At 35.8% G+C, this 16637-nt stretch overlaps 1 protein-coding gene across 13 annotated transcripts; it reads left to right on the top strand.

Moving 5' to 3' along the window:
* Positions 1 to 592: 592 nt before the first annotated feature.
* On the top strand, positions 593 to 15059 carry LOC147396760 (putative galactinol--sucrose galactosyltransferase 2). 13 transcript variants are annotated; one of them, XM_086451876.1, is made up of 8 exons: positions 593 to 994; positions 2323 to 2374; positions 2514 to 2546; positions 2692 to 2882; positions 5174 to 5321; positions 5426 to 5875; positions 6026 to 6148; positions 13990 to 15059. In XM_086451876.1, the coding sequence occupies exons 4-6, from the start codon at positions 2761 to 2763 to the stop codon at positions 5519 to 5521; spliced, it is 366 nt and encodes a 121-aa protein (XP_086308002.1). In that variant the 5' UTR covers positions 593 to 994; positions 2323 to 2374; positions 2514 to 2546; positions 2692 to 2760; the 3' UTR covers positions 5522 to 5875; positions 6026 to 6148; positions 13990 to 15059. The 13 variants fall into 13 exon arrangements, 8 of the variants coding, with proteins under 8 accessions (XP_086308002.1, XP_086308007.1, XP_086308004.1 ...); XR_015180964.1 differs by lacking the exons at positions 2323 to 2374; positions 2514 to 2546 and adding an exon at positions 4662 to 4726 and having other exon boundaries at positions 2692 to 2873; positions 5273 to 5321; XR_015180962.1 differs by lacking the exons at positions 2323 to 2374; positions 2514 to 2546 and adding an exon at positions 3939 to 4726 and having other exon boundaries at positions 2692 to 2873; positions 5273 to 5321.
* The last annotated feature ends 1578 nt before the right edge of the window (positions 15060 to 16637 follow it).

The following is a 16637-nucleotide window of genomic DNA, read 5'->3' as shown; positions in this document are numbered from 1 at the left end:
TAGAAATGCGCTAAAAATGACTGCTAAAGGCTGTTGTTAATTACGACAGTTTTTGGCTGTCGTTTAAACGTCGTTTCATGTAATAAGTAAAAGTTGGGGTGCCGATAGTCATTTTAACAAAAAATTTCAGACAGAAGCTCGACTTCTGCCATTGACGAACTCTCTTCTCTCACTCTCACTCTCTACTCATCTCTGTCTCTCCTTTCAATTTCACTCTCACTCTCACTCGACTGCTGTTCTGATGAAGATGACCTGTAATTTCTGGACAAATACAACCAGAAGGGGAAGATCACTTCGAATCCAACCCTTAAAACAGAGAAGATGTCACTCAAAACTCACAAAAGGAAATGGGGAATAATCTTCGTCGCATTCTCATTCTTTCCAGCTATATTTATAGCCATTACAATCCTCCCAAATCTGTTATGCAACCAACAAAATATCCAAAACAGAATAACAACTAACAAATCAGTAACAACTTGAAAGTGCTCAAAACAACAACTAACAAATCAGTAGCAAACTACCCTTAATAACAGCAAATGACTCTAAACTACCCTTAATAACAGCAAATGACTCTTACTCCTACATCATCTTCTCTTTCGTTCTCTCTCAAATCCGTCGCTCTTCTCGAATCTCTTTTCTCGGATCTTACTTCTTGAATCTCTTTCTCGGATCTCTCTTCTCTCTCTCTCTCTCTCTCTTGGATCTCTCTTCTCGAATCAACTCTCTAAGTCTTGATCAAGTGTTTCTCTATCTCACTCCCTCAGAATCGATCAATTTTTTTCATTTTGGAAAGTAAATCGATCGGATTTGTTTTTGGAAATAAATTGATCGAAAGATTTTCGCTCGATCTCTCACTCACAGAATCTGTGATTTTGAAGATGCAATCAGATTTTGATTTACAAGTTTTAGGGCATAATCGATCGGCGTTTGATCGAAAGTTTTAGGGCTTTGTTCGATCTCCCTCCCTTTGCTTGGTTTGTGGTCGAATCTTCAGGTATGTTAAAGTTTTTGATTGAATCTAAGATTTTTCTTAATTAATTTAGGGTTTCAAATGCTTTGAAGTTTGCATTTAACATTTTAGATGATTCTTGTCTGATTTTGAAGGTTTTCCTTCATATTGTCTTTCCTTCAAATTAATGTGCACCAACTGTTTGTAAAAATTCCTAAGAGAATCAAATCCATTACACGTATGCTATGCTTTGAAATTTCATAGTAGAACATCTCCATAATTAACTATTTACTTTTCTTCTGGTGATATTTCTTGTTTATGAACCAAGTTATATTTATGTTACTCAGACTAAGACATCATCAAAACTTTAAATATGTATATAATTTTCATTGATGGAGATCCTGACTCGACAACGATTTCTTATTAAGTACCTCAGGTTTTTTTGTTCCAACAATTAATCTTGAGCAATCAAAAAATGCTACGGTCATTATAACTCAAAGTTATATATTGCAGGATCTGCAGTGTTGGGACCTGCACTCCTGTAGGATCATGTAATATCCTTTTTATTCTGTTTAAAATTTTAAAATATTCATGATTTCTTTCTAATTAAGTTTATTTTAAGGAACCAATAAAATGCACAAGGAAAATTGCAGCCTATGGGTATGTTACACCAACAAGTGCGACTCAAAAAGCAGAACCTTCGAATTCAAGAGAGACTAAGACACATGAATCAAGAGTGGAACCCAACTACAGTAAACCAAAATCTGAAAAAAAAAAAAAAAAAAAAAAAAAAAAAAAAAACTATCCTTATTGATAAATAATTAGTTAGTTTTTTTCTGTTGAACCCAATAAACAGTCTAAGGTGGTCCCAACCTACTTGCATCAAATCAACTCCATCATCTGTAATTAAGCTATTCTTAATTTAACAACTATAATAGTGATTTTCAAGCAACCAAAACAGAATACAGGCCCAATTCCAATTAGAACAGACTCCAAAGCTGCGTATTATCCAGGCCTTTTTTGCCTTTCGTGATAGAAACACAAATGGAGTGGGAAATGCTGAAAACATAAGGGGTAAAAGATCAAAACATTTATGAAAGACATTAAAAATTAAATATATGAACAACTGCAGAAGTAAAGAAATAAATAAGAAAAAGTACTATGGGCATGTTCAACCTGTTAATAGTTCCATTGAAACCATATTCCATAGATTTGGAGTTGGGCTAATAGTTCTTGTTTCATCCATATTCAATTTTATCCAAAAGTCATATCTTAAGCATGAATGTATCCACTTATTTACTTGTTTTGGTAATTATGGTTGAGAGTTGAACCCTAGACCCAAGTTCCTCATGTTTGGGCTAAACTGGTGACAGGCTTGGACTGGAAACTAAAGGGGCCCACCACATTTGATACTCCCTCTGCTCTGTATGTGTCTTGTATCTTTCAATCAAAACACACCTCATTCATGTCTGGCACTGAAATATGAACTTGTGTCCAAGTGACATATAACGATGTTCCACGTGCTCTCTTTAATTTTTTGCTATTGTCTTCTTCGCAATGACAGTCATGGACAGAGCTAAGGATTATTATATAATGGGTAGAGTATCTATAAACTTAGTATGTAACATATTTCACAAATGTTATAATTTAATATCAAATTGAACCATTTCCTAATAATTAGAATAGGTTTTAAATTATATAAATATATCTAAGAATTTTGTCTTTTTGTTTTTGTTTTTCAGTCTATGTTGGTGGGCAAATTAGGAGTCGGTGTTTTAAAGAGAGTTTTTTGACATCCTTCAAGAGATTTAATGGCTGAAGAATCATCAAAGCAAGTCCTCCCTCAAGAAATGGTTCAATCCTTATCCCTCAATTCGCAAGCTCAAGAAGATGCTACATCATCTACGGATTCAAATCCATCGAGGTTCAATGAGTAGGAAACTTTAAATAAAGAAAATATATATATATATATATATAGGGTCAGGTTCAAGGGCCATATGAGAAAACATATGAGAAAACTTTCGTTTTTCAAAATAAGGGTTAGAGGTTTTGGATTGAGCTGATTTTTTGCAAGGATGGTCACTATGATGAGAAGATCATCCTCACAAAAAATCAGCTCAATCAGAAACTTCTAAATCCATCAAAAGTGATTTACAAATTAGTGATAAAAATTGGTAAAAAATCGACGGTCCACATTCTAAATCACTTTTAATGGGGTTAGAAGTTTCAGATTGGGTCCTGTTCCCCACCCTAAGCTTTACCCTACACTTTAACAAACGTGTTTTGTCTTACATGAGTTAGAAGTTCTGGAATGGGCTGATTTTTTGTGAGGATGATCTCTATGGTGAGGAGATCATCCTCACAAAAAATCAGCTCATTCCAAAACTTCTAACCCCATCAAAAATGGTTTACAAAAAATGGACGGTCCACGATTTTTCAACTTGTAAACATGGGGCTAAAATTTTTGGAATGAGCTGATTTTTGGTGAGGATGATCTTCTAATCATAGAGATCATCCTCACCAAAAATCAGTCCATTCCAAAACTTCTAACCCATGTAGGACAAAACACGTTTGTTAAAGTGTAGGGTAAAGCTTAAGGTGTTGAACATTTCCCATATATATATATATATTGCTGAATCTCTCTTCGAAATCGCAATTTAAAGCAAATAAGATTTGTGGGTTGGTTGCCATGGCTTCATGTATCTCTTGGACCACACCACTTTGTATCAATTGATTTTGAATGACCCCCGATCACTGATCAAAGTGTTGGAGAGGTAACTATAACTTTGTATTTGATACATAGTATTCTGTTGTTAACTATTGATATTGCTCGTATTTGGATTCCCTTACATAGTATTATGTATTTGTGTTGTCTAGTGTTCACCTACACAACTAGCAAGAAATCTAGTGAGAGGCAGAACCAACACCAACTATTAAGATATCTCATGCTCAGCTGAAGAAAAGACACTTGTAATTGGTCTTGCAGCAGATTCTGGGTGTGGGAAGAGCACTTTCATGAGGATATTGACAAGTGTGTTTGGTGGTGCAGCAGAGCCACCCAAGGGTGGCAATCCAGATTCCAGCATTTTGATCACTGACACAACTACTGTGATTTCTTTTATTTTTATGATAAATTTAATGTTTTTTTCTCTCTTTTTATAATTGGTGGAAGTTTTAAAGAGATTGTTGTATAAAGAATTTTGCTGTTGGATTAAAGTCTTAGCCTTAGATTTACATCACATGTTGTTCTTTTTTGTTAATGACAGTGTTCTAGATATTTTTGATGATTCATGTTTGACAAATAGAACAAAAATCTTTTATTTATATTGAAGTGGTTTTCATTCTTTTATTTGTGTTGTCTATCTAGTCTAGAAGAACAAAAGAGAGATTAAATGCAGTTAATAATATTTATAAAAAAAATATTTATTGAAGAAGTGTTGTTGGAACCTTTGGATCAGTTGTCTTCCATCACCATTTGTCTTTATGAGCAAAGATCATAACCACCTTTGATGTCATTCTATTTTGCTCTGTTTGTTTCTAGTGTCTGTTACTGATGCTTTGGATATTTGTATGTGATGTTGTGGAATTTTCCCAAATGGAAAATGGACATTAATTAATCGTTGACACCACTGTTGTAGGGATATTTTTTCTGAAATATGTGGCAGCGATGATTGTACCCAATACTGACTCTATCACTTTATTGTAATTGCAGGAAGATGTGAAGTTGTTGAAGCAAATGGGAGTGGATGTGTACAGACTCTCCATCTCTTGGAGCAGGTTACTGCCTAGTATATTCTTCAACTAGTATCTTGTGTGATAAAATTCTTGAATTGTCCTTTTCCCCTTAATTAAAATTCTTAAATTGCAAGATACATCATCATGTAATATTCTAACATAATCACTTGGCAAGGCATTACAATCGAGCAAAAGATAAAAAATCTTTTTCAATGGCATCTTAGACATGACATTATTCTCCATTAATGAATTTCTTTGACTTTTTGAATTTTAATTAAACTCTAGGGACTTTTCGCGTCTCTGATTTTTCAAAGCTAGTGTGTTGCACACCCAGTACTGGTGTCAGACGCTCACTCCGTGTCCATGTTCTTGTTACATAGAATGATTTTGTTCCTAGCTTTACTGATTAAAATGTTTCGCCTACTTAGAATCATTTCCTGATATTCATTTTTATTGGCTTGCTACAATGATATTCGTTTCTATCTTCAGTGGAGTACTTAACACATGGAATTTTGGTAATCTCCAAAAGAAAATCCTGAAATATGTAATCCAGAAGAGATATCATATGGGTTTCTCTCTGTCAAACAGGGCTGTAGAAAAGCACATGCAAACTTTTCTCCACCGAGAGAAGAAAAAGGTTAGTTAGAAGTCTCTCACGATTTAAAAAAAAAAAAGAAAAAACCATTCCTTCTCTTTTTGAATCCACATTTGGTGAATCCTATAATTTATATGTAATTGCAGTTGCCTTCATTTATTGATTGGTTTGGTTGGTGCACTTGGGATGCTTTCTATACTGATGTCACAGCTGAGGGTGTCCAACAAGGCCTCAAGAGGTAAGAAAATAAGGACTCTCTCTGTCCCTGTATGGTGGGTAGTTAGAAGTTCCTTTTAGGGGTCATGGCTCGAAACACAAGTGGGTGAAAATTTTCCAGGGTTTGAACTTTTTTTCTTTTTTATACTTCAGACCAAAGTAAATTGTTATGATAGAACAATAGATCGCAACCAAAGTTTTTTCACACATTGTGAATATGAGAAAGTAAATTTTACTAAGCTAGAGTTTTTGATTGGATTGTTGGACAGTTTATTGGAGGGAGGGACTCCTCCACGTTTCTTGATCATTGATGATGGGTGGCAACAAATTGGTAATGAAGTCAAAGATTCCAAGGACTGTGTCGTTCAAGAAGGAGCATAGTATGATCTTTCTCTTACGAATGGCAGAGAAATGCTAGCAATAATTAATGCTTTAGATTGAACTGTGGCGGCATTCAATTTCTTTTTCTTTTCTTTCTGTTTAATTTGATCCTAAATTATGTGGTTTATTCTTTTGTTGGTCTTATACAGATTTGCCAGCAGACTTGTAGGAATAAAAGAAAATGAAAAGTTCCAAAAGAATGACAAGAACAATGACCAGGAATGAGGTCTTAAGCACGTCGTGGATGAAGCCAAGCAACATCACAACGTCAAGTAAGTATCAGCGATTCCCTCCAAATCCAACATACTCTTCCGTTCTTCAAATTTGCTATTCTTGCTTGATGAAACTTATTTTTTAGTGAATGGATGAGAGTAATAACCAATTAGCTATGGTTTGAAGCTTTTGTGATTTTAGCTATTGGCCTAGTGAATGTGGGTTAAATACACTAGTCATCTCGACCACTTTTATTAATATAATCCTTTACTTATTAAAAAAAAACAACATTTGGGCTTGAGTAGCAAATAACTGAGTTGCCTTTCAGATATTCATGTATTCCTCTTATCATGCAAGCTCTAATGATTGGGACTTGATGATAAGGTGTGAGGAAGAGGAAACTTCTTCATTGATGTGGGATATTGTTTAATGTCACTCAGTGGGCTGGTAGTGGTGTCAACTAGTGATGCATTATGGTTGATATGCATCCATTGTTTGTATTTGGATGCCCGTTTTCTTGCTTAGCATTATCTATTTTGCTTGGCTTACCAAATCCAAGCATGTTGTGCCACTTTGTGCAACAATTTTTATCTTTATCTTTTTCATATGCTTTTTATCATCACTTTCAGTAACTTCCATTTCCTATTTTGGGCTTAGACCCATAGCTTAGTTGGTTTGACTCATTGCAAATTAACTTGGAGGTCATGGTTCAAGTCCAACTAACCCATAAAAAAAATAAAAATAAAAATCAGTAAGCAAAAGAAGACCCGGCAATGCAAGGTTCGTGCTTTTTTGAAAAGGATATAATCTTTAGTGAAAATGGAAATGCTTATCAGAAAAACAACCTTTGTATAATTTGTTGTCTTACTGATTCTATTTGCTTCTGCTTTGATAAGGATGTACCTTATAGCTTTCCTCGTTTTTTCAATTATTTGTCAGCTGCACATTTGAGGAAAAATAATAAAAGTGAGACAGAAACATAACCTGAGTGATTCATGAGATGAGCTGCTGCATTCCTTTTGAAGGTTAAACATGTTGAAATAATAAACTTGATTTATTATAGTTTGTCTCTAGAATTTCTAGAATTTTCTTGTAATTGCTAGAGTTTTTAGAATTTTCTTGTAATTGCTAGAGTTTCTAGAATTTTCTTTTATTTACTAGAGTCACTAGAAATACTCTTGTATTTTCTAGAAACACTCATTTATTAATTGGTATATAGGAAGTATCTAGAATAATCTAAGTCATTTAATGGTGTATCTAAAATTGTCCATAGAGTCCTATAAATAGAGATGTTCTCCCACCATTTTGTATCAACCAAAAAAGATCAAGTTGAGTTCAATAATAAAAAACCTCTTCCATCCAAAATTACTCTCTCCAATTTTCTCTTTAATTCTCAACAAAGTGGTATCAGAGCAGCCAGGTTCGGGAAGAAAAATGGCAAGTGGAGGAATGGTCCCCTTCCAAGTTCCAATGCTCACCAAAAGCAACTATGACAATTGGAGTATCAAGATGAAGGCGTTACTAGGAGCTCAAGATGTGTGGGAAGTTGTCGAGAAAGGCCATAAGGAGCAAGAAAGCTCTCTATCTCATCTATCAAGCAGTAGATGAAGATGCATTCGAGAAGATCTCAAATACAACTACGGCCAAAGAAGCGTGGGAGAAGCTTCAAACTTGCAACAAAGGAGTCGAGCAAGTTAAAAAGATTCGTCTTCAAACTCTTAGAGGTGAGTTTGAACTTTTATTCATGGAGGAATCTGAATTAATTTCTGATTATTTTGCTAGAGTATTGGCCATTGTTAATCAATTAAGAAGAAATGGTGAAGATATTAGTGAAGTGAAAGTTATGGAGAAAATTCTTCGTACTTTGAATCTAAATTTTGAGTTCATTGCTACGAACATTGAAGAAAATAAAAATTTAGAAACCATGACTGTTAAGCAACTCATGGGTTCTTTACAAGCCTATGAGGAAAAGCAAAAGAGGAAAAAGAAGCAAAAAGAGACTATAGAGCAACTACTACAACTCAACTTGAAGGAAGAAAATTTTGGAAATAATAGAAATCAAAGAGGAAGAGGATGTGGCCAAGGACGTGGACGTGGACGAGGAAGAGAAGGAAGGGGCGGCTTCAACAACAACTTCAACAATTCCAACAACTCTAATAACTTCAACAACGGAGAAAGAAGTCGAAATCCACAAGCAACAAGAGGATACGGAAGAAGCAACTCATGGTCAAGGAACGACAAATCTCACATCAAATGCTATAATTGCAATAAGTTCGGTCACTATGCCTCCGAGTGTAGATCGCCAAGCAAGGTCGACGAAAAGGCCAATTTCATCGAAGATAAAGGTAGAGAAGAAGGTACGTTGCTGCTAGCTTGCAAAGACAAAGATGAAGGCCAAGAAAATAGATGGTATCTTGACACCGGCGCTAGCAATCACATGTGTGGACAAAGAAATATGTTCGTGGAGCTCAATGAAGCAGTAAGAGGGAATGTCTCATTTGGAGATGAATCAAAAATACCCGTGGAAGGCAAAGGTAAAATTCTCATACGCTTTAAAAATGGAGGCCATCAATTCATCTCAAATGTCTATTTTGTGCCCAACATGAAGAATAATATTTTGAGTTTGGGTCAATTGCTAGAGAAAGGGTATGATATTCTCTTAAAAGAAAATAACCTTTTGTTAAGAGACAATAAAAGTAATTTGATTGCCAAGGTGCCCATGTCAAAAAATAGAATGTTCCTCTTGAACATTCAATACGATGTTCCAATGTGTCTAAAGACTTGCTATAATGACTCATCATGGCTATGGCATTTACGCTTTGGACACCTCAATTTTGGCGGGCTCAAACTTTTGGAAAAGAAGGAGATGGTGAGAGGTCTACCATGCATCAACCAACCCGATCAACTTTGCGAAGGATGTTTGCTTGGGAAGCAATCCCGGAGAAGCTTTCCGAAGGAGTTATCATCAAGAGCTACAAAGCCGCTCGAGCTCGTACACACCGATGTTTGTGGACCAATTAAACCAAACTCTTTTGGTAAGAGCAAATACTTTCTCCTTTTCATTGATGATTTTTCAAGGAAAACGTGGGCTTATTTCCTAAAGGAGAAATCGAAGGTGTTCGAGAATTTCAAGAAGTTCAAAGCCCTTGTTGAGAAAGAAAACAGTCTTGCTATTAAGGCTATGAGATCTGACCGAGGAGGAGAATTCACATCAAACGAGTTCCAAAAGTACTACGAAGATCATGGAATTCGTTGTCCCTTAACGGTGTCGAGATCCCCCCAACAAAATAGAGTGGCAGAGAGGAAGAATCGAATCATACTCAACATGGCTCGTAGCATACTCAAAAGCAAAAGAATGCCCAAGGAGTTTTGGGCCGAAGGGGTGGCTTGTGCAGTTTACTTGGCAAATCGCTCTCCAACAAGAAGTGTGTATGAGAAAACACCACAAGAAGCATGGAGTGGAAGAAAGCTCGACATTTCTCACCTCAAAGTTTTTGGAAGTGTTGCTTATGTTCATGTGCCTGATGAAAAGAGAACCAAGCTCGACGACAAAAGTGAGAAGTACGTATTCATTGGCTATGACTCAAGATCCAAAGGTTACAAGTTGTACAACCCAATTACCGGCAAAATTCTCATTAGTCGTGATGTAGAGTTCAATGAAGAAGATTCTTGGGATTGGAACACACAAGAAGACGAGTATGATTTTCTTCCTTACTTTGAAGAAGAAGAAGAAATGGAGCAACCAAGGATGGAAGAGACAAGACAAGAACTTCGAGAGCCTACTACTCCACTGATCTCACCAACCGGAAACCTGCATGAAGATTCTTCATCAAGTGAAAGTTCTAATGAGAAGACGCCACGCTTAAGAAGCTTACAAAAACTTTATGAGGTAACCGAAAATCAAAATGACATCACTCTTTTGTGTCTCTTTGGTGATTGTGAACCTCTAAGCTACCAAGAAGCGGTAGAAAACAAGAAATAGAGAGATGCTATGGATGAAGAAATCAATTCAATCACAAAGAGCAACACATGGGAGCTAGCTACACTTCCACAAGGACACAAAGCGATCAGAGTAAAATGGGTGTACAAGACGAAGAAGAATGCTAAAGGAGACGTGGAGAGATTAATCAAGATTGGTGGCTAAAGGCTATAGTCAAAGAGAAGGCATTGACTATGATGAGGTATTTGCTCCTGTTGCTTGTCTTGAAACCGTTAGATTAATAATTTCTTTGGCAGCCCAAAATAGATGGAAGATCTACCAAATGGATGTAAAGTCCGCCTTCTTAAATTGTTTCCTTGAAGAAGAAGTCTACATCGAGCAACCATTGGGCTATGAAGTAAAAGACATGAAGATAAAGTTTTGAGGTTGAAGAAGGCTTTATATGGCCTAAAGCAAGTGCCAAGAGCTTGGAATACTCGAATTGACAAGTCCTTTCAAAATAAGAATTTCACCAAGTGTCCATATGAGCATGCACTCTATATCAAAGTTAAAAATGGAGATATTTTGATTGTATGCTTGTATATAGATGACTTGATCTTCACAGGTAGCAACCCGAATATGTTTGAGGAGTTCAAGAAAGAAATGGCGAAAGAGTTCGAGATGACAGACCTTGGGCTCATGTCTTACTACCTCGGCATTGAAGTAAAGCAAAAGGACAAAGGCATCTTCATTACTCAAGAAGGCTATGCTAAAGAAGTGCTTAAGAAGTTCAAGATGAATGACTCAAATCCAATTGGCACGCCGATGGAATGTGGAATCAAGTTGTCAAAGCATGATGAAGGGGAAAAGGTGGACCCAACTCTCTATAAAAGTCTTATTGGAAGTTTGCGCTACCTAACTTGTACTAGGCCGGATATTCTCTATGCTGTTGGAATCGTTAGTCGCTACCTGGAAGCTCCAACAACAACCCACTTCAAGACTGCAAAGAGAATACTTCGATACATCAAAGGTACAACCAACTATGGCTTGTTTTATTCATCTTCTAACAATTATGAGATAGTTGGATATAGTGATAGCGATTGGGGAGGAGACTTGGATGATAGAAAGAGCACCACCGGATTTGTGTTCTTTATGGGAAACACTGCTTTCACTTGGATGTCAAAGAAGCAACCAATCGTCACACTATCAACTTGTGAAGCCGAATATGTTGCTGCAACATCATGTGTTTGTCATGCTATCTGGCTAAGAAACTTGTTGAAAGAATTGAATTTACCACAAGAAAAGCCTGTCGAGATTCGTGTTGACAACAAGTCAGCACTCGCACTAACAAAGAATCCCGTCTTTCATGAAAGAAGTAAGCATATCGACACTCGTTATCATTATATACGAGAATGCATTGGAAGAAAGGAAGTAAGGTTGGAATTCGTGAAATCTCAAGATCAAGTAGCAGACATATTTACCAAGTCACTCAAGAGAGAAGCTTTTACCAAGTTACAAGGTATTCTTGGAGTCACAAATCAAGTTTAAGGGGGGGTGTTGAAATAATAAACTTGATTTATTATAGTTTGTCTCTAGAGTTTCTAGAATTTTCTTGTAATTGTTAGAGTTTCTAGAATTTTCTTGTAATTGCTAGAGTTTCTAGAATTTTCTTTTATTTACTAGAGTCACTAGAAATACTCTTGTATTTTCTAGAAACACTCATTTATTAATTGGTATATAGGAAGTATCTAGAATAATCTAAGTCATTTAATGGTGTATCTAGAATTGTCCATAGAGTCCTATAAATAGAGATGTTCTCCCACCATTTTGTATCAACCAAAAAAGATCAAGCTGAGTTCAATAATAAAAAACCTCTTCCATCCAAAATTACTCTCTCCAATTTTCTCTTTAATTCTCAACAAAACAAGCATGACAATGGATTTTTCTACATGCTGGTGTAGACACCCCATTTTTACATCCGCCTGATTAATCAACTCGTCAACCCGATCGCAATGATTCCCAATGATGGATGTGTATTCCATTGCTTTATTTTGTTACCAGATATGTTTCAGAAATCCGGATGAGGTATCTCAAACTAACAAAACCTTAGAAACCACGCTACGCTAGGAAAATACGACTCCAGAAACATAGAAATCATCATTTTTCAGACAAAAAGAAGCTTCACGATAAAAATCACTAAAAAACTATCAAATTACCAAAATACCCCTAACATCAAAACAATCCTAGAGCCTACATTACGCTTAGGAAAACTCATTCAAACACATAAAATAATAAATCGAAACCAAATAAATCGTTTAGCCAATTTTCACAGAATTCGACAAAATTACGAAAATGCCCCTCATAAAGTTCACAACCATTTCACACAAAAATTTTTATAAATGACACAAACTAATATTTCCATTGAATTTCTTACGAAAAATCGATTCTAAAACATCCTAAAACATTAAAAACCGACTTAAAACGTGAAAAGTCCTCTTCGGGGGTAAAACGGTAATTTCACAATTTTCATAATTAAAAAATTCGAAATTAATAAATAAAATATTAAATAATTAAAGTGAAACATTGACGAAATTAATTTAAAATTTTGAACCTAAAAAATCGATCAATCGGACTTTCAGGCAAAATTATTGAGGGTTCGTGAGATATTTCTTTAAGGACCCCTCCATTTGGGGGTCCAAAGAATTAAAGAAATAATGGAAGGGGGTTCTCCAAAAATTAAAAGTAAATCAAGCAAGACTGAAGTCAAGGTATTAAAGTCAATTAAGTGAGACTGAAGTCAAAATTAAAGTCAATTAAGCAAGACTGAAGTCAAGATATTAAAAGTCAATCAATTAAGACTAAAGTCAAAACATTAAAAGTCAATCAAATAAGACCAAAGTCATAATAGAATTCTAATTAAATAATAACTCTATCAAATAGAGTTCTAACTTAAAAATAATTCTACTTAAAACAATTTGAATTAAAACACAATTCTACCTAAAACAATTCTAATTAAAACACAATTCTACCTAAAACAAGTCAAACTAAAACACAACTCTAATTAAAAGATCTCTAATTAAACACTAACTCTATCCAAATCAACCCCTAAAAATATCTATAAATAGAGGTGCTCACACCCTATTTTCGTATCAAATAATAAACCCTAGGAGAAGTAGGTCTAGAAGCTCCCCTAGCCCCCCATAAACCCTAGTTTTGGAGCCCCAACTCCTTAGCTAACATCCCTCCTGCAATTTTAGTCTAGAAAACACCCAAAAGCCTTCTAAAAACACCCCCAAATCCTCAACGAACTTGAAGAGTTCAAAAACAAGGAGATACCTTGCCTCGGAGATCCGAAGTCAAATCCGGAAACAGAACGAAGCAAGGGAGCACGGTACAAGGAGTTCTTTTTGTCAGATCTGAGGGAACCAAGTCCTTGCCATCGGAAAGGTAAATTTTTATTTTTATTTATTTTTTTTATCTAGGTTTTAGCAATGTAATTTACTTGGGAATTTAGTAGAGACCGGCTTTGGCCGGGCGGGGTTGGTGCCTAACACCTTCCAACCCCGTAACTTGATCCCCGAATTCAGATTTTTTATGGTAGATTAGTTCCTTTTATCCATGTTAGAGTCAGTTTGGTTCCTAGACCACAATAACTAGGTGGCGACTCCCAAACCTCAAGGGTCAAAAGCGGATCCGCGCACCCCGCGGATCGAGGGCGCTTTCAGCTGGATTCCGAGCTGTTTCCTCATCCTTTTTTTATATTATTTTTTCTTATTCTAGGGATGCATGTTTGTGTCTTTTTTTTTCCTTCAAATTATTCACTTTTACTCTTTCTGCCCATTTGGCTTTTGCTTTGACAAATTTTTTTTTTTTCTTATATTATTTTTATGGGGTTTTTTTTTTTTCTTTTCTTGGCTAATAATGTCTTCTAAAGCATCTTTGGACAGCTGATTCTAATTTTCATTATTCATAAAAATGCAGATCAAGAGGGAGATAAAAATATTGCAGAACCTTTGTGGTGGCCCGAATATTGTGAAATTGTTGGATATTGTCAGGGATCAACTATCAAAGACCCCCAGCCTAATATTTGAATATGTGAACAACACTAATTTCAAAGTGCTTTATCCAACTCTTACGGACTATGATACCAGATAGTACATCTATGAACTGTTGAAGGCAAGGTTATTACTCTCATAGCTAATTGGTTAAATACACTAGCTATGACTGATAATTTGCTACAGTGGTTACTCATGTTGTGGACAGTATGACTGATAATTTGCGACCAACTCGTGCTGAGGCAACTGATGGGGCTAATGCTGTGCTGGATTATGCCCGAACACGTCTGGTTAATGATGCTAAGGCTGCAAAGAAAGGTGGTGAAAGGCAATTCAATGGTCTGATTGATGTCTATAGGAAGACAATAAAATCCGATGGCATTGCTAGGCTTTATCGTGGATTTAACATCTCATGTGTTGGGATTATGGTGTACCGTGGGCTCTACTTTGGAATGTATGATTCTCTAAAACCAGTTTTGTTGGCTGGTGATATGCAAGTTTGTAGAAACAGAGAAGAAATATTAGTATTTTGATTTTTGTAATTAGTGGCTGTATATGTTTACAGTTTGGACAATGTGTGATATTGTGTTTGGTGATTGCAAGATAGCTTCCAAGCAAGCTTTCTATTGGGATGGGGATCACAATTGGGGCTGGGCTGGCCTCATACCCAATTGATACAGTGCGTCGAAGGATGATGATAACATTTGCAGAGGCGGTCAAGTAGAAGAGTTCATTGGATGCATTCTCTCATATTCTCAAGAATGAAGGGGCCAAGTCCCTCTTTATGGGTGCTGTCGCAAACATCTTGTGTGCAGTTGCAACAGGATTGGGAGATCATTAATGATTTTTAGTTAGATTTATGAAAGTTGAAGACGAGGGGCATTTGGGTCTTTTTATATTATTAGTTGGGGTCTAGATCATCAATGTCAAAACATAGGGGTATCTTCAATATTCAGCAACATGTGAAGGGGGGCAGGTGTAAAAATTTTTTTTTTTTTAAAAGTACCCTATAGCGACAGTCACCGACCGTCACTATATCCCTATTTTACTGTCGTTTTTTTCGACTGTCTTGGACAATTGTTTTTAAAAAACCACTCCTTTTAAAACGACTCTTTTTGCGACTGTAGGGGTAGTCGTTTTTGACGCATTATGACTTAGTGATTTCTAGAGATTAAATCTCACATGTCCATCGAATTTACCCCTTTTTTCATGTAATGTTTAAAAGGGTTACGTCGAATTTACCTATTTTTTTTTTTTAGGTACTGATAACTAGGGATTAATCGTAAAACACCAACTATTACAATAATTTATTAAACCATGTACTATAAAATAAAGAAAATCTATTTTTGAGTGTAAATCGTAGCGCTAGAAGATTTTTAAGCCATTTTATGAGTGGCTAAAAACCAATGCTCTGACATGGAAACTCAGAATCTTACAATTGTTGAAGAAGTATTATTTGTGAAACATTTAGATTTTCAATGCCCGATAAAAGGTCAACATTGATTAGTTGGTCGATTATACGCATTTGACCTGTTTGATTGAAGATATGATTCCAGATAGAAAATCTTGACATCCTATATTCGATAACATATTTAATTAATTAAAGAAAGATGACATAGAACACAAGATTTTTTTTGTGTTGTTCAATAATGCCCCCCTCAACGATTTAGATGAGAGTAATTCGCTAATTATGAGAAAGAAATTGCAGTTCAAATTTTTTTTTACATGCACCTCTCTTGCATTGAAAAGCCTGAAACATTATTTTCGCTGTTATAATATTGCTTCCTTGTAACTCAAGACATAATTACAATGACATGTACATGTATACACACCCGAAATACCAAAATTGCGCCAATGGTTGAATCCTTGTGCGTTCTATTCATCCGATTAGTTGGGCTAGAGTTTGCAAAGCTTATGGGAAAGGAGGACTTGGCATTCGACGTCTAAGGGATATAAATAAAATTGGTATGACAAAATTGTATTGGAGAATGGTGAAAAACAATTCCTTTTGGGTGGAGTGGATGAGGAAGAGATATGTGGGGGATGCCGATATTTGGGGATGCCAACCTCCAAACAATGCTTCTTAGGCATGGAGAGGCATCTTAAATGAGAGAGAATTTTTTAGAAAGCATGTTCGATTTCTAATTGGAGATGGGAAATACACATACATTTGGAAAGATCCTTAGATACAAGAAGGGAGCATTATTTCTAAATTTGGAAATAGAGTAATAAATCAATTTGATAGTCATTCAAGTGCAGTTATTCGAGACTTTATTGTGGAAAGAAGGTGGGTGTTTCCAAGGCCATACAATGATCGTATGTAAACAATTATTGATATTATTTCAGCAAAATCAATTCCTAAAATGTTGATGAGGGATAGAATAGTTTGGAACCTAACATCAAACGGCCAATTTACTTCGAAATCGGCTCATGAAGCGCTATGTGAAAGGCAAGAGTCAGTGGGTTGGAAGAAAATTATTTGGAATAATTATATTCCAAGATTTTCCTTTATTGTGTGGTTAGCGGTTCAGAAGAAGCTATCTACAGTGGAAAATCTGAACAAGAGAGGCTTCA

Source organism: Akebia trifoliata, chromosome 8 (genome assembly GCF_017979445.1).
Source record: "Akebia trifoliata isolate Shusen 1 chromosome 8, ASM1797944v1, whole genome shotgun sequence".
Classification (NCBI taxonomy): domain Eukaryota; kingdom Viridiplantae; phylum Streptophyta; class Magnoliopsida; order Ranunculales; family Lardizabalaceae; genus Akebia; species Akebia trifoliata.
Note: the sequence above shows the minus strand (reverse complement) of the source record. Positions and strands in the feature narration are given on the sequence as shown.